The sequence below is a fragment of the Engystomops pustulosus genome, chromosome 7, assembly GCF_040894005.1.
Source record: "Engystomops pustulosus chromosome 7, aEngPut4.maternal, whole genome shotgun sequence".
NCBI lineage: Eukaryota > Metazoa > Chordata > Amphibia > Anura > Leptodactylidae > Engystomops > Engystomops pustulosus.
In genome coordinates, this window is record NC_092417.1 from 162,136,588 (window position 1) to 162,160,033 (window position 23,446).

A 23,446-nucleotide genomic window follows, 5' to 3' on the forward strand; every position below is an offset into this window, starting at 1 on the left:
AAGCTGTGGGAGGGGGGGAAGTGCTGAAGGAGCAAAGGGTGAACAGTGTAACAGCCTGTGAAGGTGCATCTGGTAGTGCTCTGGTAACTCCATCCCCCCCACCCCCCGAACCCTTCTGGCTCATTAGCATAATCAGATAGGTTGACTTTAGAAGCAAGGAGGTCATGAATAACAAATATAAGAAGGTTACCACAATCACTGTGTCTGGATTTATGAGTGCAGTAAGTGTTCCCGGTTTTCAGCAGATTTCCTTTTAACTTTTTTTTTTTACTAAAAACGTTTTATTGTGAAGTCAACCCAAAAAGCAAGAAAAATACCCATACATAACAAACCAAAATCCTGTCCACCCAGCCACCCACTCAACCCAGCAGACAGCAAGTAATCCAGAATACATGTGAAAGGATAAGACCGTGAATCCTTACGACCTTACATGGAGGAAAGCTGTCAACATGTATAGCGGACATCAAACCTAATATCTCCCCGGAACATACAAAGATGAACTCCTTATGTCACAAGTTTTTGGGTTTTTTTGCTGTGCTTTTAGACCCCCCAAGGTTATTTTAACCCAAGGAGGTCTGATCTCTTCTTCCATATATGGCAGATTTGAGAGCGATCAGTAACATTGGGGGTCATTTACTAAGGGCCCGATTCGCGTTTTCCCGACGTGTTAACCGAATATATTTTCGATTTGCGCCGATTTCCCCTGAATTGCCCCGGGATTTTTGCGCACGCGATCGGATTGTGGCGCATCGGCGCTTGGCTGCACGCGACGGAAATCGGGGGGGGGCGTGGCCGAACGAAAACCCGACGGATTAGAAAAAAACGCAGCATTTTATAAAACAAAAAGTGTTGCGGAGCTTGCACTTACTTCACTAGGAATAGGCTGGTGAACTTGAGTGCATTCCGATGCTCTTCAGCGCAGCAGCGCCACCTGGTGGACGTTGGAGGAACTGCCTTAATGAATCCCGGCCGGACCCGTATCCACCGCAGACAACGCGCCGCTGGATCGCGAATGGACCGGGTAAGTAAATCTGCCCCATTATGTCCGCATTAGGGATATCAGGCACTGGAGTCTCATTTGGACTCCAGGCTGTCATGAGAACGGGTCGCCAACCCGCGATTACGTCACGGGTAGCGACTATCCCAGCCAAAATGGCGACACACGCACACACACTGCCGGCATTTAAATGTAACCCACAATCGGTGCGGATCATGGGTTTCACAGGTGGATGTTTGATGCACCCAACTGTATGTCACGTGTCGTTAGGTTATTAAAAGAACTAATAAAAATACATGTCCATGATAATTAGTAAAAACTGCCGTCTATCAATGTTCTACAAGAATGTTAAGGGTTTTTTTTACCCCCATGTTGCAGAAATTTGTAGCTGATAAAAAGTGTGATTGGGGGATTAATTTTATTTTCTCTATTGACAAAAAAAAAAAAATCCATCTTTTCCTCGTGTGTCGCTGCCTCCGCCTGATGAAACCCTGCGTTATCGCGCTGTTTATAGAACGTGGTAATTAGGGGTTTAAAGAAACACGTTGGTTTCTGTAGCGAAAAAGTGTGAAGAGCACAATCTGAAAACGTCGGGTGTCATCCCTGTTCTGGAGTTCATATATAGGTGCACAGCTTTATCACCAGTCGGAACCTGCAAGAAGATGTACGGAAGTTTTAGAAGAATTTTATTTAAAGCAAAAAACTAAATAAATCTGATGCCCTTGCATACCTAATGCAGTTAATCGGGAACAAATAAAACTAAATGAAAGTTTGTGCTATTTTACGTGGTCGTCCAGTGGAAAAAAATAAATAAAAAATAAAATATATATATGTGTTCTGTAGGTTTGTTCTTAAGTTGAATTTCTATGTAAGTCAGAACTGTATTTTATTTTGGACTTTTAAAAATGTTGGACTATCATAAGAACCAGGATTAACACTAAAGCTTCATTGCAGACACTTTTGATAACTGTTATAGCTGTTTATTATAGCCTAGGGCTAAAGTACAGTAAATTACCAATTACTAGAGGTCCGTTTGTAACTGGGTTGTCGTCTGTAAGTAGGGGGACCGCCTGTACCGTATATACTTGAGTATAAGCACCTATTTTTACCACCAAAAGATGTGAAAACCTATTGACTTGAGTATAAGCTCAGGGTGGGAAAGGCATTGGTTACAGCCTCCCAAGTATATAGCCAGCCAGTCACCAGTAGTATATAGCCAGCCCTCTGCAGTATATAGCCAGCCCTCTGCAGTATATAGCCAGCCAGTCACCAGTAGTATATAGCCAGCCCTCTGCAGTATATAGCCAGCCAGTCACCAGTAGTATATAGCCAGCCCTCTGCAGTATATAGCCAGCCAGTCACCAGTAGTATATAGCCAGCCCTCTGCAGTATATAGCCAGCCCTCTGCAGTATATAGCCAGCCAGTCACCAGTAGTATATAGCCAGCCCTCTGCAGTATATAGCCAGCCCCCTGCAGTATATAGCCAGCCAGTCACCAGTAGTATATAGCCAGCCCCCTTTAGTATATAGCCAGCCAGTCACCAGTAGTATATAGCTAGCCCTCTGCAGTATATAGCCACCCCCTGTAGTATATAGCCAGCAGCCCCTGCCCCCAATATAATGCCTGTAGGAGAAAAAAAGTGTACTCATCTTCCAACGCCCCCTGGACGGTCCTCTTGTGATATATTGAGAGGATATGTCATAAATAAATGATAGAGGGACCGGTTCTATAAATAGGCGCAACTTCTATCTATGTCCACTGCCCCCCTCCTGTGACCATTTCACGTGCGGGTTCACAATACATTCAAGTCTATAGGAGCAGCGGAATTTCAGCGTATGCGTGGCGAACTCTCAGTTCAACCTAGCCATGGGAAGGAGGTCGGAGGTCATACCATTCTTGAGTCGGAATCGGCATCGATCATGTATCTATGACTTCTGCTATCAAAATGTCATAATATTTAACTAAGTAGTTGGAAATGCAAGCGGCAGATAAAGTTCCAGTTGCTGCCTGTATGTCCAGTTCTGTAGCTTGTAGAATCATCAAACTTGACTCCTTTTGGGATGAGACGAGTCATATTTTCCCGAATTTGGAGGACATTTTTTTTTTTTTTTTTTAATAGGTGAACAGATGAAATTTCACATAAAAGAGAAAATTCTAGAAAAGATATTTCATCCCCTACCTGAGGGGGTAAAAGTTTAGAGGGGTAAAACCTGGTGACAGGTTCCCTTTAAACAATTCTCTCTCATAAATCCGACATTTGGCAAATGTAAATAATTCTGTTAATCTTAACTGACCTAAAACGGGAAAGGTTTATTCTGATTTCATGTCGGATAGTGAGAAAAACCTCCATATGTACAGGCGGTGCTTAAGAACACTCGACTTACATACGACCCCTAGTTACAAATGGACCTCTGGATATTGGTAATTTGTTGTACTTTAGCCCTAGGCTACAATGATCAGCTGTAACAGTTATCACAGGTGTCTGTAATGAAGCTTTATTATTATTATTCCTGATTCTTATGACAACCCAACATTTTTAAAATCCAATTGTCACAGAGACCAAAAAAGTTCTGGCTGGGATTACAGTGATAAAATATACAGTTCCGACTTACATACAAATTCAACTTAAGAACAAACCTACAGACCCTATCTTGTATGTAACCCGGGGACTGCCTGTAGTTGTATCGTATAGTGTAAGTAACCTTGTGGTTTCAGCTGCAGGTAAATGACGGGACATACAGATATTTACTAATATTCACACAATGTATGGGGGGGGAACATTGAAGCGGAAATGAATGTATGCAAATGTTTGCATCTGTGAAATCGCTTGTTACTTTGGATGCGGTAGGTAACACCTTTATACTGTTAGATGTATATTGCGTTTTGCACTTATAATTGCTTTTTTGGAGAATTGGCCACCACTTTTTAATGCTGTTGACAGGTGCTTTGCAAACAGGTTGTCAGTGTAATTTATCCCGCGCCGGGGAAGGGGCGAGGCTGCGTTGTACAGATGTGGTGGCTCCTCTTCTCTAAACTAACAATCAATTGCATCCAGAGTCCTTGCTTCCTTCTTGCAGCTTGGCAATTGCTTCATTAAAGCCAAGCTGCAGTACCACATCCAACCTGTAGATAGTCGTGGCGCTGTTTCTGTAAGAAGCCTGGACAAGCCAGTTCGTCTTCAAAATAGTAGTGACGACATGTCGCTAAAATACATTTTCAAAATGACTTGCATTTGTGGGATTTTGCCTATAATTACTATGCTATATTCTCTTTACCTATAGATAAGCACACAGTTTATATTTCTCTCAGTCTTATCAGGTCCCTGATGTATACTTTACTGGTCTGTGGTTATTAAAAGACTAGTTTTATACATTATAGATAACTCCCTTTTCTATTCACAGAGGAGGACACCTACAGTACTTACTCCAATCTGCTGCTGAAGTATTTCTTGGCGGAAGGAGTCGTCAACAGACATGAAGTCTTTATCGCATCTGCCAGCGATAATCCACAGAAAATACTCAAGGTAAGCAAGCATTAGACTGCTCTGCTCCTCCTGCTCTATAACATGCTGCCTGCAGATAGGACACTATGTACAATCTGCTCAGCTCCTCCTGCTCTATAACATGCTGCCTGCAGATAGGACACTATGTACACTATGCTCAGCTTCTCCTTCTCTATAACATGCTGCTTGCAGATAGGACACTATATACATTAAGCTCCCTCCCTGTACAATGACCTCTATATAGATAACACTGACCCATCATTACATCACTACTGACAATAGATTGTCACAGCTTATCTCCTCCCCTCCCTGTACAATGACCTCTATATAGATAACACTGACCCATCATTACACACTACTGACAATAGATGATGTCACAGCTTATCTCCTCCCCCTCCCTGTACAATGACCTCTATATAGATAACACTGACCCATCATTACATCACTACTGACAATAGATGATGTCACAGCTTATCTCCTCCTCTCTCCCTGTACAATGACCTCTATATAGATAACACTGACCCATCATTACATCACTACTGACAATAGATGATGTCACAGCTTATCTCCTCCTCCTCCCTGTACAATGACCTCTATATAGATAACACTGACCCATCATTACATCACTACTGACAATAGATGATGTCACAGCTTATCTCCTTCTCCTCCCTGTACAATGACCTCTATATAGATAACACTGACCCATCATTACATCACTACTGACAATAGATGATGTCACAGCTTATCTCCTCCCCCTCCCTGTACAATGACCTCTATATAGATAACACTGACCCATCATTGCATCACTACTGACAATAGATGATGTCACAGCTTATCTCCTCCTCCTCCTCCTCCTTGTACAATGACCTCTATATAGATAACACTGACCCATCATTACATCACTACTGACAATAGATGATGTCACAGCTTATCTCCTCCTCCTCCCTGTACAATGACCTCTATATAGATAACACTGACCCATCATTACATCACTACTGACAATAGATGTCACAGCTTATCTCCTCCTCCTCCCTGTACAATGACCTCTATATAGATATCACTGACCCATCATTACATCACTACTGACAATAGATGATGTCACAGCTTATCCCCTCCTCCTCCCTGTACAATGTCCTCTATATAGATATCACTGACCCATCACTACATCACTATTGACCCAGATGATGTCACAGCTTAGTTAATGAGTCTCTTCTGCTACATGAACAGTGACAGCCGGGAGTTGTAATTCTTCAGGCGTCCAGCTGTATAACATTACATTGTCCCGCGCACATCACACCAGCCGCCTGCGCACCAGTAACAAGTCGGTGACCACAACAATGGTGTCGGCAGCGTCTTTCACTGGCAATGAAATGCTATAATTGTCCTGCTTTAATTTTACGATATGTAATTGGGAGGATCCTGAACCTATAAGCAAGACAAATATTGCTGATACTTGGAAGGCGAAAAGACATTCTTTCAGGCCGTAATTATCGGAAAAAAAAACCTCATGTAACGAAAAGAGACAAGTAAAAGATAAAAAGCCCCATCAACAGCGTAGGGTATATTATATACCACCCGGCAATTTATCCATCATCCTTTGAAAACATATTCATGCCTTTTGTGCTCCCCGCTCTCTCAGAAAATCAGCGATGAAACGCAACAATGGAAGACCTCACAAGGAAGAAAGAAAGAGTGTCGTGCCTAGTGTTTTTCTAGACGATCGGATTGAAAGTACAGGCAGATTTCTTTGCCGTCGTTCTGAGGATCTGTCCTGGCTGTCACTGGGTGCGGGAGCGAATCTCCTGCCGCGTGATAACATCAGCCCTGGATGGCTCTGTATAGTGTGATCACCCGCTCTACGGTCTGTTTATTTATTATTTTATTAGGTTTTTTTTTTTAATTTGTTGTATATATATTTACTTGCCGCAACAGGAGGAGCAAACTTGTCCTGCGGGTCGAGTTGGTACTCTTAGTAACTGACGTAGCCCGAGTTCTGCTGCAGAAAGCTCAATTCAGGTTGACCATGGCAGTTCAGGAGGAATAAAATAGTTGGATAGTTAGAAATACCCCAAGATAGTACCAGATAAAACTTTATTATCCTGCAAAAAACAAGCCCGAATAGTGCTCTTTTAATTCATGAATTTATGGGGTTGTCCCAAGTTTTTGAAGGTATCCCTATCAACAGAATTGGTGATACCAAATAGTTCGTTGTGGGTCTGAATGCTGGGACCCACATCGCTAACGAGGACAGGACCCCAGATTCCGGAGATTTAAAATGTTGTTATCCTGCAGAAAACAAGCCGTATTAGTGCTATTTTGTCTGAGGAGTTAATCGGGTTATACCAAGTTTTGAAGGTATCCCTATTAACAGAATAGGTGATACCAAATAGTTCAGTGTGGGTCTGACTGCTGGGACCCCCAATGATCACAAGAACAGGAGACCAAGATCCGGAGAGTTAAAATGTTGTTATCCTGCAGAAAACAAGCCCTAGTAGTGCTGTGTTCTTTTGCAGAAAGTTTAATCCAGGTTGACCATGCTAGTTAAGGAGGAATCAATTAGTTGCTAGGTATAGTTATAAAATAGCCCAAGATTGTACCAGCTAAAACTTTGTTATCCTGCAGAAAACAAGCCTGAATAGTGCTCTTTTGATTCAGGAATTATTGGGGTTGTCTCAAGTTTTGAAGGTATCCCTATCAACAGCGGATAACAAATTGATCGGTGTGGGTCTGACTGTTGGAACCTTCATCGGTCACGTGAACAGGACACCGCAATGCGGAGAGTTAAAACTTTATCCTGCAAAAAACAAGCAATATTAATGCTATTTTGACTGAGGAGTTAATCGGGTTATACCAAGTTATAGGTATCCCTATCAACAGAATAGGTGATAACACATAGTTCGGTGTGGGTCTGACTGCTGGGACTCCTATCGATCACGAGAACAGGACCTCAGGATCCGGAGAGTTAAAACGTTGTTATCCTGCAGAAAACAAGCCCTAGTAGTGATGTTTTGATTAAGGAATTTATCGGGTTGTCCCAAGTTTAGAAGTTATCTTCTAACAACGGATTAGGAGGTAAGAAATTGATTGATGTGGGTCTGACTGTTGGGACCTTCAACGTTCACAAGAACAGCATCCCCAAACTTTGTTATCCTGCATAAAGCAAGTCCTAAAAGAGCTCTTTTGATTGAGGAATTAATGGGGTTGTTTCATGTTTAGAAGTTATCCCCTAACAGAATAGGTGATCAGTGTGATCATGTTCATCAGTGTGGGTCCCCCACCCCCAAGAACAGGATCATCTTCTCACTGATAGGAGGAGCAGCAGGCTGCGCATGCACTCTGCCGCTTCCTTCACTAACTATGTGAGTGCAGGAGATAGCCGAGCGCTGTGCTCACTACCTCCGGGACTCCAATAGTATAGAATTGAGCAGAAGGAAGACCATTAGTGAGTACACGGTCCCCATTCTCCGAGTTGTGGCGCACCGGTTCACACGATCAGTGGGGGTGTCTGCAGTCAGATACTTATGCTGAGTGCATGTCTTTGATCTACTGAGCACGCACAGGGCTCCAGAGAAGCCGCCATTTACTGCGCATGCACGGGTGCGATGAGCAGCTGCAGGCAGAGCTAGGGGGCTACTTGGGCTAGGCGTAGCCTTAGCTCCCGGCACTCAGACACACGGCACTAGCCACATATGGTAATTTACATATAAGAAAGATAAATATTTTAGTTAGGTAAAAGGATTAGCCAATGAGGGTGTAGGGAGTTAGTAGATTCCTGGTGGAAGATTTTAGCAGGTTTTTTTATACCATGGGGTATAAATGTTTTAATGAAAAAAAAACAACCGGTGGAATAGCTGTTTTATACAGTTACCCGACAAGAGGTTTTTAGCAATATGTTAAGACAAAGTCATTTGAAAATACAGTTCTTTCTGTGAAAAAACAAACCCTCATCTCATATGAAAAGTAAAAATGGGAAAACAAAAATGTATGCTTTGTCCTGACAGCCCCAAGTAGGATGCATCCTCAAGTTAATTATAAAGAAAACATCATGGACACGAAAACGAGACCTTAACTTCCGGACTGGAATGGAAGGTCTTCTAAACTGTCGCTTTAAAAGACATGAGCCTATTTTCAAAAAAGTCTAAAAAGAAATTAAAGGGGGTCAGGATTTCAAAAAATGTTCAAAAACAGTGCCACACCTGTTTACAGGTTGTGTTTGGTACTGCAGCTGGAACCCCATTGGCTTTATTCAACGAAGCAGCAGTATTTTTCCAATTCTGGACAACCCACCTTGCCAATTTTTTTTTTTTTTATTATAATTTTCTCAACCTTTTTTTTTTACCAAAGTATTTTTATTATAGATTTATTTCGATATAATAAACCCGAAAAAAATTAGAATTTCTGTGAAATATCACATTAAATCTGCATTTTTCATCTGTCATCCTTTGCTTCCTGAACGCTAAAAGGGCACGTACTGCTTTAAGCAATTAATGTTTCTTTCTTTCTTAAGAAAGTGACATGAAAGTTTAGAATTTACACTAGGGCAAGACAGTGGTAAACACGTTCCTTGTTTCAGCCTCTGGGTACTGTCATTATTCCGGGACCGTTTAACCCTTTGCCAGTCTGATGTGCCTCCGCAAAAATGAGATCTTGTTATAAGGAGGGGATGAATTTGAGTTGCAAATTCAACCATTTTTATAAAATATGAATAATAATAAAATAGCACATTCCACTCCTATTCTAAGGATAGACCGTGAGTATTACATTCCTGAAAAGCCCTTGAAGGTTGCTACCCCCAGAGACAATTTCCTGGATACCATGTTGCCAGCTCTCTCTTCTCTTCCTGGGCCCACCATATTCCGTAACCTTTTAGTGGGGACAACAATTTATCATCCCCTAGGAATAAAAAACATAGAACCTACCAAAGTAGGTTGTCGTCTGCTCGACCGCTTGGGCCCATCATTGTGTTAGAGCATCGGCCAATTGGAGGATCTTCTGGTTCTCTGATTGGCCAGTCCAACTTATAACCCATGGTCATTTAAAAAGGAGCTTTCACGACCCCCATACTCTTTGTATAATAGCCATTGTTCAACTGATTCTAACGTAGTTGAAATTTTCTCTCTAGACCCCATCATTCCCGAGTAATTATTGTCAATGTTTTCGATTGTCCGATGGGCAGAGCCAGGCTGTCTTCTCCAGCCCGGGACCCAATATTCAGAAAAGACAGAGCCAGTTTAAAATAGATTTGGGTCCTAATGAGCTAACTGGTAGCTCTACTGTCAGATGGGGTGGCCCATCTGACCATAACATTAAAACAAATCGTAATCTTTATTGCTTCGGGAATGTGGGGGGCTAAAGAAAATGTCAAACTATGCCAAAAACGGCACCTTTTTCAGTAAGGTTGATAGTTGAAGTTGATGGAAGTGGTAAAAGGTCTTGTTTAAGACATTGCATCCCTTGGGGAGGTGCATGAACAATTGGGTTCCTGGTTTAAACCTTTTTAATCTTTCCTAAACTCCACCTGGATTACCATTTATTAGTCAACTCCATCTACCATGACATTGGCCAAGCTACTGACTACATTCTTGTCCGTCCCTTTGCCTTGTCATCTTCTTATCTACCATGACATTGGCCAAGCTACTGACTACGTTCTTGTCCGTCCCTTTGCCTTGACTTGTCATCTTCTTATCTACCATGACATTGGCCAAGCTACTGACTACATTCTTGTCCGTCCCTTTGCCTTGTCTTCTTCTTATCTACCATGACATTGGCCAAGCTACTGACTACATTCTTGTCCGTCCCTTTGCCTTGTCATCTTCTTATCTTCCATGGCATTGGCCAAGCTACTGACTACGTTCTTGTCTTGCCCTTTGCCTTTCCTTGTCATCTTCTTACCTATCTAGATCAGTCATGAATAAACCGAGGTAACCACCACCCTGCAATGCCCTCCAGATACAATGTGCCACTAAGGCAACACCCCCCAGAAATAGCCTCAAGTCAAGTTAGTTAAGTGACACCATGGATCTGCTCTGTTTTTTGTGAAGATGGTGACCACCACAATGGCTACAATATCACTACCAGGCAATAGGCGACTTGGATCAGTCTCCAGAATGAGCTTCTAGGTCTCTCAAGGTCCGTAATTCAGGTTGGCCTGGCAGTAAATGGTTGTAAGTAATTAATTACTTTTAATTACTCCGGATAATTGACTTGTTTTATTTCTTAAGCCCATCTTACCTTGGCAGGGTGGCTCATTACATAACACCTGCTGGAGCTAAGCTAAACACATATGTCATAATCCTCCAGGTGTGGCATAATCACGTTTCCACACCACCCCTCTAAGAGCATAATTGCTGTTTCAGTAGATTCCATTGACCCAAACACCCCTGAGAGCGGTGTTCTTCAGCCCATGTGATCTTCTATCCATAGATACCACCACTTGACATCCCTACCCTCAAAGCATTCTCTAAGGCACTGACCTTTTAATGTAGTATAATCCAGAAAGTCTGCAGGGGGTTTGTGGGACTTTTAGAGGAATTTGCATGTAGCTAAGTATTCAAAACTAGGTAAAGGAGATGGCATTTTCATTCTAAGTTGATTGACATTATTTTCTTGGATATTTTTGGAGGGGTCCTTTGTTTATTGACTTGAAAGTAAATAAAAACAACAAAATTAACAATATAAAAGAATGTGATATTTTCTATAGCTCTTTTCGAAGGTATCCAAAAAAAACCCTTAAAAATATAAAATGAAATATTTTCTATAGCTCCTTTCTAAAGTATCCAAAAAAATATTATTGAATGTCCCACACTGTGCAACTAAAAATACCACAGTCACTTACAGTATAATGTCACCTAGATCACTGATATGCCCACAACATAAGGATAAGGAGATCGCCCCCTAGTTGTATGGTGGGATATTTTACTTACCAAATGTAAGAAGTACATTTCTTACTACGTATTAGAAGTTCTATAAGTGATGGATGGATATCAGTGAGACCCCAGGGTCTTTAGTATATAATTTGATGTAAGTTTGAACCAATTCACAAGAAAGTCCATTTAACATTATTATCCAGAATGTGTTCCTTGTAGACCTGGGATTTAACAATGTGAGACGGGTTTTAGTCGTCAGCCTCCGCAGACAGAAGGTGCGGGGTTGTTACAGCAAATAATATTACTAAATAATTTGTATATGCTTTAATTACAGATGTTAGGAATAAAGATTAGATGCTATGTGGGTGGCGCAGAAGAAATAACATTTGTTTTTACATTTAGTATAAGCAATTATCCAATTAAATTATGCCGTGTCTCCAGATAGTCGGAGGATACAAGACGTCTCCGCTTTCATATTTGTGTAAGGGATTTGTCTGCTCCCATACAGCCCATTATCAGGAGTGTTTTTGGTACGGTTTTAGCTTACAGAGGGGCCCCTGTTAAAAGAATTTTTCCCAATTTGATATTGTTGATCTATTTTTTTTTCAGCTTCTGCCAGCTTTAAGGACCTTTGTAGGTCCTACAAGGGCTCTTGTTGCATGTTTGTTCGGAGTTTGTTGGCAGCACACATTGGATGAGGATTTTAGGGTTGGACTATCCTCTTTGCAGTATAAAACCTGGTAGGGGGCCCCGGGCGGCCGCCGAAACCGCCCATTTTATCATCCACGAGTGCAAGTGTCTGATTGTGGAGGTGCACCTCTGGCTAATTTTTCTGATCATTTGATGTCTAAAGTGCAAGATCAGCACTTTTACACCCATTTTTGTGACCACTAGGGGTCCCAATAGTCAGACCCCCATTAGTTAGTTGCTTTTAATTATCCTGTTTTAAGGAAAACTGACAGGACCAATGTGTGTGTGACCACAAACTGAGCACTGCAGAGAGAATAATCTTTTATGACTATGTAAATCAGTCTTCAAGTGCACTAGGGGCGGGGCAAATTGACCTACATATGGCTGCCAGAATATGTTGATCACAGCTAAAGTGCAACACTGGGCAGCGATTCTAAATTTCACTAGAGCACTTGTGACTGCACATCTGCAAATTAGGATCCGCCCCCTGTGCACTTGCAGGCTAATTTGCATATGCATACATAAAGACACAAATAACTCTGCATTGCTATATCGGTTTATACCCGCTAGGTTTGTTTCTGTTCCTACTACCCCTATTATTGGTTTCGGAGGAATTTTGGACCTAAAAGGCTCCCTTTTAAGGTGTAGGTTTTTATATCTTATTACAGAAAAAAAAAAAAGTTCTCCAGGGACAAAAAAAAAAAATTAATTGTTTTCACATGCGACTAGAGCCGCTCTTTAAACAGCGATGTGCTTGCACCTGAATAGTCAGGTCACAATTGATGTTAAAGGAACTGAAATGAACATCTGGTTATCGAAGGAGAGTGATCCACGTTGGGCATCGAGTACTTGGGGGACCAACCCCAGGGTGGCGGGTGTGAAAGGGTTAACCCACCCTGGGGAATTCTGTAAGGCTAATGACATGGCCCTCCGGAGAGAGGTGACAGCGACAGGTGTGCTCCTCATTACAGCGCAAGCACAACTTCAAACAATGGGCAGCTGGGGAGTAAGAAGTGCTTAGCCGGGATCTCCACAATCATCAGGTCGCCTCCATTGTGTAAGTGAGATAATCAGATATCTGCATTCCCGGCATCATGCAGGTGTTGTAGGGAGGACAGCGGATTACCTGCACTATTAGAAAGCACCACACACCTGGGACACTCGCCCTCTTTATCTTTAGGAATGTCTAATTGTATTACAGGGACAGTATCGTTGTCAGGTCCGTCAGCAGACTATTCACTAATTGACTCATCAGTCATCTTCTGCTGATGGGTAAACCGACAGAAGAGCTTGCAATCTATTGGCGGAAGTGAAGCAGTAGATAAAAAGGACACATTTTATCCAATAGACCAGTGTTGTAAAATTCATTTTCACCGGGGGAGGGGTACATCAACCTCGTGGTTGCCTTAAAGGAGGCAAATATCAATTTATTACTGTATAAATGTATCTATTCTAGAAGTTTAGGAGCACCAGTTATACGTCATGACCATTACAATCGGCCATTTAAGGGAAACCACAAAACTCAACATATTGTTAAATGCCCTGACAAGTATGTGCCTTAAAGAGAAGCCGATAGTCAGTGTCACCAATAGTCAGTGTCACCAGTCAGAAGCCAATAGTCACAGTGTCACCAGTCAGAAGCCAATAGTCACAGTGTCACCAGTCAGAAGCCAATAGTCACAGTGTCACCAGTCAGAAGCCAATAGTCACAGTGTCACCAGTCAGAAGCCAATAGTCACAGTGTCACCAGTCAGAAGCCAATAGTCAGTGTCACCAGTCAGATGCCAATAGTCACAGTGTCACCAGTCAGAAGCCAATAGTCACAGTGTCACCAGTCAGATGCCAATAGTCAGTGTCACCAGTCAGATGCCAATAGTCAGTGTCACCAGTCAGAAGCCAATAGTCACAGTGTCACCAGTCAGATGCCAATAGTCACAGTGTCACCAGTCAGAAGCCAATAGTCACAGTGTCACCAGTCAGAAGCCAATAGCCACAGTGTCACCAGTCAGAAGCCAATAGCCACAGTGTCACCAGTCAGAAGCCAATAGCCACAGTGTCACCAGTCAGAAGCCAATAGTCAGTGTCACCAGTCAGAAGCCAATAGCCACAGTGTCACCAGTCAGAAGCCAATAGTCAGTGTCACCAGTCAGAAGCCAATAGCCACAGTGTCACCAGTCAGAAGCCAATAGCCACAGTGTCACCAGTCAGAAGCCAATAGTCAGTGTCACCAGTCAGAAGCCAATAGTCAGTGTCACCAGTCAGATGCCAATAGTCACTGTGTCACCAGTCAGTAGCCAATAGTCACAGTGTCACCAGTCAGAAGCCAATAGTCACAGTGTCACCAGTCAGAAGCCAATAGTCAGTGTCACCAGTCAGAAGCCAATAGTCACTGTGTCACCAGTCAGATGCCAATAGTCACTGTGTCACCAGTCAGATGCCAATAGTCACTGTGTCACCAGTCAGTAGCCAATAGTCACTGTCACCAGTCAGTAGCCAATAGTCACTGTGTCACCAGTCAGTAGCCAATAGTCACTGTGTCACCAGTCAGTAGCCAATAGTCACTGTGTCACCAGTCAGTAGCCAATAGTCACTGTGTCACCAGTCAGTAGCCAATAGTCACTGTGTCACCAGTCAGAAGCCAATAGTCAGTGTGTCCTCCACAGCAGCCATAGTGCCCCCAAAAAGAACAACACTTCTGTGGGGGAGCGGGAAAAGATGTGTATAATAGGAGTACCCTGCCCCTATTCTGCGCACCCTACTAGCACCGCATAGGGGCATGGAGCAAAAAACCAGGCAGGATAACATAATGCCTTCTCATTCTATATTGTATGTATAAGTTTATAGCCTACTGCATGGGTGTTAAACACAAGGTCCACTGGCCAAATCCACTCCGCCGGCCTTGTGTTTGACACCTGTACTAAACATCTTGTACTGTTTATCCAATAAGAACATGATACTGTATTATGAAAGACACAAGGGCACTGTCTGCGTCTGGAGAAAACAAGGTTTAATCAGCAGAGACGACAGGGCTTTTTTACTGTGAGAATGGTGAATCTGTGGCATAGCCTGCCTCAGGCGCTGGTCACAGCAGGGACAGCAGAGAGCTTCAAGAAGGGTCTAGATGCCTTTTTACACCTAAATAACATTGATGGTTATGTTATATAGAATTGTTTCCCCTAAATCCCTTCCTCATCCAGTCCCTTCCCTTCCTTGGTTGAATTTGATGGACAAGCGTCTTTTTATCAACCGTATAAACTATGATACTGTTAAAATCATCCAAAATTGAAAATTGTGTACGGTAGAAAACGGGTTGCATAGAGCAGATTATCCTGTGCGGTTTAAACCCTTTCTTTCATATGCTTGGTCGCCTACAGCCCTCAATTCCTGACTAGATCAATAAGAATGTAAATAAAATCGAGTTTTATTTTAAGAAAATAAAAATCTTAACATATAATACAAAAATCATAAAAATGCTCTAATGTAATAAACTAAGTAGTATTCACTCTCTGGACACTTGCGAAGCAAAGCCGTCTATCCATGAAGCTTCTATGTTTTTCCTCTGATTATATTTATTCCCCAGCACTGATTGGACAACGTTTGAGTGTTCATGGACACACCCCTGAACAGGTACCACCCCTTTGTCACTTTATTCATACATTATACAGAAGGAATACCAAGGACGAGGAAATAATTTAGAGTCTTTAAATTAAAAGGATTCTACATCTTTTCTAATCTATGAAGAATACTACAAGAGACAGTTTAGGAGAGCTGTCAGGTTTTATTAAAACATCCTTCATTCCGTAGTACAGGAACAAAACTTGACTTGCCTACAAAACGCATCAGATTAACCAGGATGCACGTCTTATAAGATATGTAATGACTGCGCATCTTGTGTGAAGCATCTGTACATGGCATCATGTGTTCATTTTATTTAAGGTGAACCGTTAAGCCTTAGCTTGAATTTTAATAAACTTTGTAGCAATCAGTAGTCCCAGTGTACATTAAAGTGTACAGTGGTTATTATCTGACTTGGCCTCTGCATAATCTCCACATTCTCAGCTATTGGGCGGAGACCTAGCTGCTGTGACTCACTCTTTCCCCCTCCCTTCTCCATAGACCACTATGACACAAAAGTGACTTTCTTGCCAGCCTGTCAAATTTTAATGGCTATTTCAGAGTCAAAAGCAGATTAGGAAAGAGGCTGTATAAAGTAACTAAGTACGAAACGAAGAAGATTTATTAGAAATTTTCTTGTACTTTCTTTTTTTATAAACTTTGCAGGAGTAACACTGCTCCTGGTCATTATTTAACCTGTAATCTGCATTTTTCAAGCTGCGTTCTTCTTCTCTTTCCCAAATCTATTGGGTGGAGACCTAGCTGCTGTGACTCACTCTTCCCCCTCCCTTCTCCATAGACTTCTATGACACAAAAATGACTTTCTTGCCAGCCAGTTGAATTTTAATGGCTATTGCAGAAAGGAAAAGCAGATTAGGAAAGAGGACGGATAAAGTAAAAAAGTACGAAGCGAAGACGATATATAAGAAATTTTCTTGTACTTGCCTTTTAATAAACTTTGCAGGAGTAACACTGCTCCTGGTGATTATTTAACCTGTGATCTGCATATCTCAAGCTGCATTCTTCTTTACATTCTCAAAGCTATTGGGTGGAGACGTAGCTGCTGTGACTCACTCTTCCCCCCTCCCTCTCCATAGACTTCTACGACCCAAAAGTGACTTTCTTGCTGAAAGACAAAATTTTAATCTATTTCAGAGAGCAAAGCAGATTAGGAAAGAAGGTGGATAAGAGCCATAGTAAGTGGAGAAAGGAACAAAACAATATATTGCAAAATTTATTGTACTCTTTTAATAAATTTAGCAGAAATCAGTAGATTAGTGTGTGATCATAATGAGAAAGGCCTGGCCATAATTAGACTTTTTTTTTTTAGAATCTTATTAGACTTTTAATCTGTATTTTCTAGTAGTGTTTATCTCCATGATCTCAGAGCAAGTGGGTAGACACCTAGCTGCTGTGACTCAGTTGTTTCCGAGTGAAAAGCAGATTTGGAAATAAGAAGGATAAGAGCTAAAGTAAGTGGAGAAAGAAGCAGTAAGATATATTACAAAGTTAATCTTTTAGTAAACTTTCAGGAAATCACTAGTTCATTGTATGTACATAATGAGTAACGCTTGGGGTCCTTTCAGACACACGTATTCTACACCCAGGTCGGGCCCCTTTTGTGGCATACTCCTGACTGAGGGAGGGGGGAGTGCTCCTTACCCCTCCCCTCTCCATAGGAAGTTGCACAGCCGGCCATACGTACGGAAAAAGATCTTTTTTTCCGGCGACGGCACAGTATGATAGGCAATACGGTGTTTCAAATGGGATGGCTGTATTGCCCATTTAAATGAATAATAATGTGCTACCCATACTGAAACGGTACAGTGCAGGTAGCGCACAGCCGTATTAAAACATTTGTATAAAAGAAACCTTATACTGGTCCTTATTCTATCTTTTTATTTGCATTTTCAAGCAGCGTTCATCTCCACGTTCTCAGAACGAGTGGACGAAGATCTAGCTGCTGTGACTCACTCTTCCCCCTCCCCTCTCTGTAGACTCCTATGACCCAAAAATCACTTTCTTGCCAGCAAGCCAAAATTTTACAGATATTTCAGACCCTGAAGTCCTCATAACTTGTAAATCCCCTTTCAATATAACGTAAGACAAGTTTTTCAGGTGTAGAGGGTAGTTCGGGTTCACATTTGCGCATGTATGATGGTGGGGGTGGTTGTGTTTTTAGCAGGCGTATGACTGCGTGCATAAAGGTAAGCGACGGAAACTCAGTACCGCTCGTTGTCATGTAACTCAGGCTAATTGCATTGCAGAAAGCGCTAAAAGGCAAAGCACAATAATTATTAGATAAGGTTAGAATTAAAAGCCAGAAAGTAGACGTGTAGTCTGCGCTATTCACTGCGCTAATAAATGAAAAGCACTTAATTACATTAATAAGGTGTTTAAGGATCACTTTTAATTTGCCGAACATTAGTGTTATCCTGATCGGAAGGCAGGAGAAGAACATCCAAAAAAATACCCTGGCGTATGTGTGTAGTCGGAGCGGAACTAAAATGGAAAGAAATGATTGTATCATGTATAAGGAATGCGTCGTATTGTGGGATTAAAGTAGCAAAAAATGATCATTTATATTATTATAATATACCGTATATAAATAGTAGTAGACAGAATAAGAAGATAAAACATTGCCTCAGTTTGTGGGGCGTCATGTGTGGGAAATGGGTGAAACCCGGTTCTGCTCAGGATTAGGCAACTTTGCTGTGAATGAAAGGCTGCCTCCTGCTGGTATGCTGATGTGGGGAGCCATTGTATTGGACCGTCACGATGAGTTGATAGGAGGACAGACTGCCCACTGCTGGAGTGAGGATGTTGGAGCCATGGCATAGGACAGTCATTTACCCATAGAAGTGATAGGAGGACACACTGCCCCCTGCTGGTTTAATGATGTGGGGAGCCATGGTATTGGCAGTCACCATTAGTTGTGATAGGAGGACACACTGCCCACTGCTAGTGTGATGATGTTGGAGCCATTGCATAGGACAGTCACCCCTAGTAGTGATAGGAGGATACACCACCCCCTGCTCGTGTGATGATGTGGGAGCCATGGGATAGGACAGTCAGTCTCCCATAGAAGTGATAGGAGGACACACTGCCCCCTGCTGGTGTAATGATGTGGGGAGCCATGGTATTGGACAGTCACGATTCGTTGTGATAGGAGGACACAATGCCCACTGCTAGTGTGATGATGTGGGGCCCATGGCATAGGAGAGTCAGTCACCCCTAGTAGTGATAGGAGGACCCCCCACCCCCTGCTCATGTGGTGATGTGAGAGCCATGGGATAGGGCAGTCAGTCTCCCATAGAAGTGATAGGAGGACACACTGCCCCCTGCTGGTGTAATGATGTGGGGAGCCATGGGATAGGGCAGTCACGATTAGTTGTGATAGGAGGACACACTGCCCACTGCTAGTGTGATGATGTGGGGCCCATGGCATAGGAGAGTCAGTCACCCCTAGTAGTGCTAGGAGGACACACTGCCCACTGCTGGAGTGAGGATGTTGGAGCCGTGGCATAGGACAGTCTGTCACCCATAGCATTGATTGGAGGAACCATAGCATAGGACAGTTGGTAGCCCCTATTAATGATACAAGGGACACTAACAATGTTCCATACAGGGCATCCTGTAGCAATGTGTCTCCTCTCATGGCCGCGGCTTTCAGCTCCAGGATTATGGTCCCCGCTCACAGCCGGTTTTCCCAGATAACATTGCTTCCGCATAGCCATATTTATTACCAATCCAGCATTTATAGGACCAGCTGGGATGCCAACTTTGGCAACCAATAATAATGCAGGATGTACAAGCCTGGCTCCACCATCTGTGGTAAAATGTGCTGCAAGATACCCTACAGAAACCGGTATCCTCCCTGCCCAGCTGTACCTCATCTTGTATCCAGACTAGTGGCACCAACAGGACCTTAAAGCCTCCTCTTTATTGGTCAGTTTTCTTCTTCTTTCACTCTAATATTGTAATCACTTACACGGATCATCATTGTGGCCTGTGGTGGTGGTGGTGGTGGAGTGTCCATGTTGTACAGACCGAGGACCAAAACCATGGGTGATGGGCCAATTTAGAAAATGCAAACATTTCAACCAAACTGTTGACAGAGGTGAACGTTCCCCTCTGTTTTGCGGAGAGATTTTGGTGCCTAGTAGAGCTTCCATTTGCTTAATGGGTCGGTTTTTTACGTTCCTTGTGTTTGAGATACGTATAGGTTATCAACAGACAAAAATAATTTATCCCAACTATCACACTCCATGGGATTATTTTTTGTAGTATGTGACTGAGGGTCTTTTTTACCACTGGTCCATCAAATGTCCCTTTAACACAGAATCCAAAAAATGGGGAGGCCGTATTGCTCATTTAAGTGAATGTGGCCATGTGCTACTCGTACTGAAACGGTACAGTGCAGGTAGCACACAGCCTTATTAAATCATTTGCCTGAAAGGAGCCTTATAGTGGTCGTTATTTTGTCTTTTATCTGCATTTTCAAGCAGTGTTCATCTCCATGTTCTCAGAACGACTGGGCGGAGCTCTAGCTACTCACTCTTCCCCCTCCCCTCTCTGTAGACTCTATGACCCAAAAGTCAGTTTCAGACAAAAAGAATGTATCCAAACTATCACACGCCATGGGATTATTTTTTGTAGTATGTGACTGAGGGTCTTTTTTACTACTGGTCCATCAAATGTCCCTTTAACACAGAATGCAAAAATGGTCAACAATTCTTTAATTTTTACGGCAATTTTTTATTATTTACATTACCGTGTTACATCTCCGTGTGAGGTTTTCATTATATACAATATTAATTCTATTCAACCTTCATACTAAAAAGAAAAATATCATGAAAAAAACCCCTCAATGTATCCCACTGTGATATAATTAAATCAGATGTTTCGCTCTTTAAAATAATAGATTACTTTAACGACCTATTCTTCAGCTGCATTTTTCTAATGCATGGGTAGCATTTTTATGATTGTTACTGCTTGGGTAATTTTTGAAAGCTTAAATACCATAAATTTCTAGTCGTCTCCTATGAAAATGGTTATATATTAATCAAAATAGGAGCCGGGGTTTAGCTTTTGCATTCACGGAAGACATTAATAACTGTGTAGTATTATGCAAGCATTTAATTATAAAATACAAATACAAAGGACTTACCCCCGATCATTACCCTTCATCTGCTATAACTAATCATCGCTGTGATTTACGTCAGGTTATTAGTGTGTGTGGGGGGGGGTCGTATATGATGAGAAGTATTAATGTTTATGTGAAAGTCAAGGTAATTGTAATGGCCCATTTTTTTATGCCTACGTTTGTTATGCATAGTTTTTTCTCTCTAGATTACCATATACTATTATAGGATGTATATAAGTTTATTAAGAAAATTTTTATTTATACCTTTATGGAATGTAAGATCCTAAAATCTTCTAAATACAGGCATTCCTTGGGTTACGTAGAAGATCCATAGGTTTGTTCTTAAGTTGAATTTGTATGTAAGTTGAAACTGTATATTTTATAATTGTAGATCCAGACAATTTTTTTTTTTTGCCCCAGTGACAATTGGAGTTTCAAAACTTTTTGCTGTAATTGGACCAAGGATTATCAATAAAGCTTCATGACAGACACTTTATAGCTGATTATTGCAGTCTGGGACTATAGTAACATGACTAGAGGTCACAGTGGGCAGAGGGGTCCGTCTTTAACTAGGGGTCATCTGTAAGTTCGGTGTCCTTAAGTAGAGGACCATCTGTATTCATACAATGGAGACTTTGCTCACATAGGGCTTCCACTAGGAATTTCAAAGCCTGATTGGCAAATTCTGTGCCCATCCCCTCCCCTCGACACAATCTTACTACATAGGTACAGCAGAGGAACCAATCTTACTACATAGGTACAGCAGAGGAACCAAGCTTACTACATAGGTACAGCAGAGGAACCAAGCTTACTACATAGGTACAGCAGAGGAACCAAGCTTACTACATAGGTACAGCAGAGGAACCAAGCTTACTACATAGGTACAGCAGAGGAACCAAGTTTACTACATAGGTACAGCAGAGGAACCAAGTTTACTACATAGGTACAGCAGAGGAACCAAGCTTACTACATAGAAACATTCCCAGAACTAAGGTTACTAAAAACATAGATAAACACAGCGGTCCCCCAGGGACCGTCAGCGAGCATATTTTTTTTTTCAGGGACCGGTGGACATGGGTAGGTGGTCTGGTGTCCAGCCAAAAATGTATGGCTTATATTGTCCAAAGAAGTGCCCTATTCCCCACACATATATTGGCCCCTTTCCTGTTCAATGCCTCCCCTGCTTCCATTGTCCATTGAATTTCTTTTTTTTTTTTTTTTTTCCCCAAGTTCGGCGGTGCCACAAGGGCCATGGCCCGGAACACTGGATTAACAGAACCAAGCTTACTACATAGAAACATTCCCAGAACCGAGGTTACTGAAAACACACATCAATAAAACCAAGCTTATTACATAGTTACAGCAATAGTACTGAGCTTACTACATACAAACAGGACCAGAAACAAGCAGAGCGAGACAGACCGTCATAACTACATAGGAATCAATCTGACTATACAGATACAGGACCTGAACCAAAATGCCTAGATAGACACAGCTCCAGAACCAAGAACACAATATGTTACTAGAAGCCTAACTACATAAATACAGTACCAGAACAAAGATTACTACATAGATACATTTGCAGAACCAGGGTTACTGAATTAACATAATCACGCTTACTACAAAGATACAGCACTAGTACTGAGCTTTCTAGTAGACACAGGACCAGAAACGAGCAGAGCAAGACAGACAGTCTTATACTTCACAAGATTTATCAGTGTCTGATGCATGATGAATTCTGATGTATTATAAGACTGTCGCCATGTGTAGCTTCAGACTGTCTCCATGTAGCTCCCCCTCATAAGAGAAGATGACAGAGAGTCACAGAGGAGAGCTGTGCAGTTTTGTATAACACTGGCACTTACTGTACATCTGGTAACAGATAATTGGAGGATTTCTTCTTTGCCTCTTGTACTTGCCCGCAATGTCAGCTTCTTCCAGCCAAGATTCATCTCTGCAGACTTGGCAACACAAATATTTTAGCACCTTAATACTGTTCTTTTGCTCCCATTAACATAAAAATATGTTTTTCACTGAGCTAAGTCACGGTAAACCATTCAAATAATATCTTCTTATTGTCTTAGATTCACTGTAAATGGAGGTATTTGTTGCTGGAAATTAAGACATAGTTTTTATTTCACATGAATAAAATGAATAGACAGGGCTGTGATTACAGATATACAACATTTAATACATTTGCTTCAATTGTTTTAGTCCTTAGTGGGTACACAAGCTTATCGTGCTATTTGACCAATTGATTTTTCTCAAGCCAAGTAAAACATATTGGGTACTACTATCAGGCTATTGCAGGTTATTATGACTGTATAAGCCACTGTTTTAGCTGTATTAGCTTCTGCTGTCACAGTTTTGCAAATAGGCAGTAAGCAATAGTACTCAGCTGATAAACTGCTAGCCTGATCTTCGCCATTTGCATGCTAACTCCTAGCTGGACTGTCTGTTCTTAAAAATTAGTTATTAGGACTGACTGCATCTATACTAGTTCCTGCCCTCAACACACTAGGACCTGACCCAACGCATTTCATTTCTGCCATAAACTCTTCAGGGGTCTTTAAAGAGGCATAATTATCAAGGGTGTATTGCAGTGCGCACACCGGCATAGTACTAGCTG

General features: G+C 41.9%; 1 protein-coding gene across 5 annotated transcripts in view; it reads left to right on the forward strand.

Annotated features, from left to right (window-relative positions):
* The window catches only part of ELP4 (elongator acetyltransferase complex subunit 4), a 202,630-nt gene that overhangs the window by 18,309 nt on the left and 160,875 nt on the right, over positions 1-23,446 (forward strand). For 4 of the 5 annotated variants that reach the window (XM_072118582.1, XM_072118580.1, XM_072118578.1 and 1 more), the window contains exon 3: positions 4,400-4,521. In XM_072118582.1, the coding sequence (XP_071974683.1) occupies positions 4,400-4,521 (122 nt within the window). Of the gene's footprint in view, positions 1-3,778; positions 3,843-4,399; positions 4,522-23,446 lie in introns of those variants that run through there. The other variant, XM_072118581.1, reaches the window with a different exon arrangement.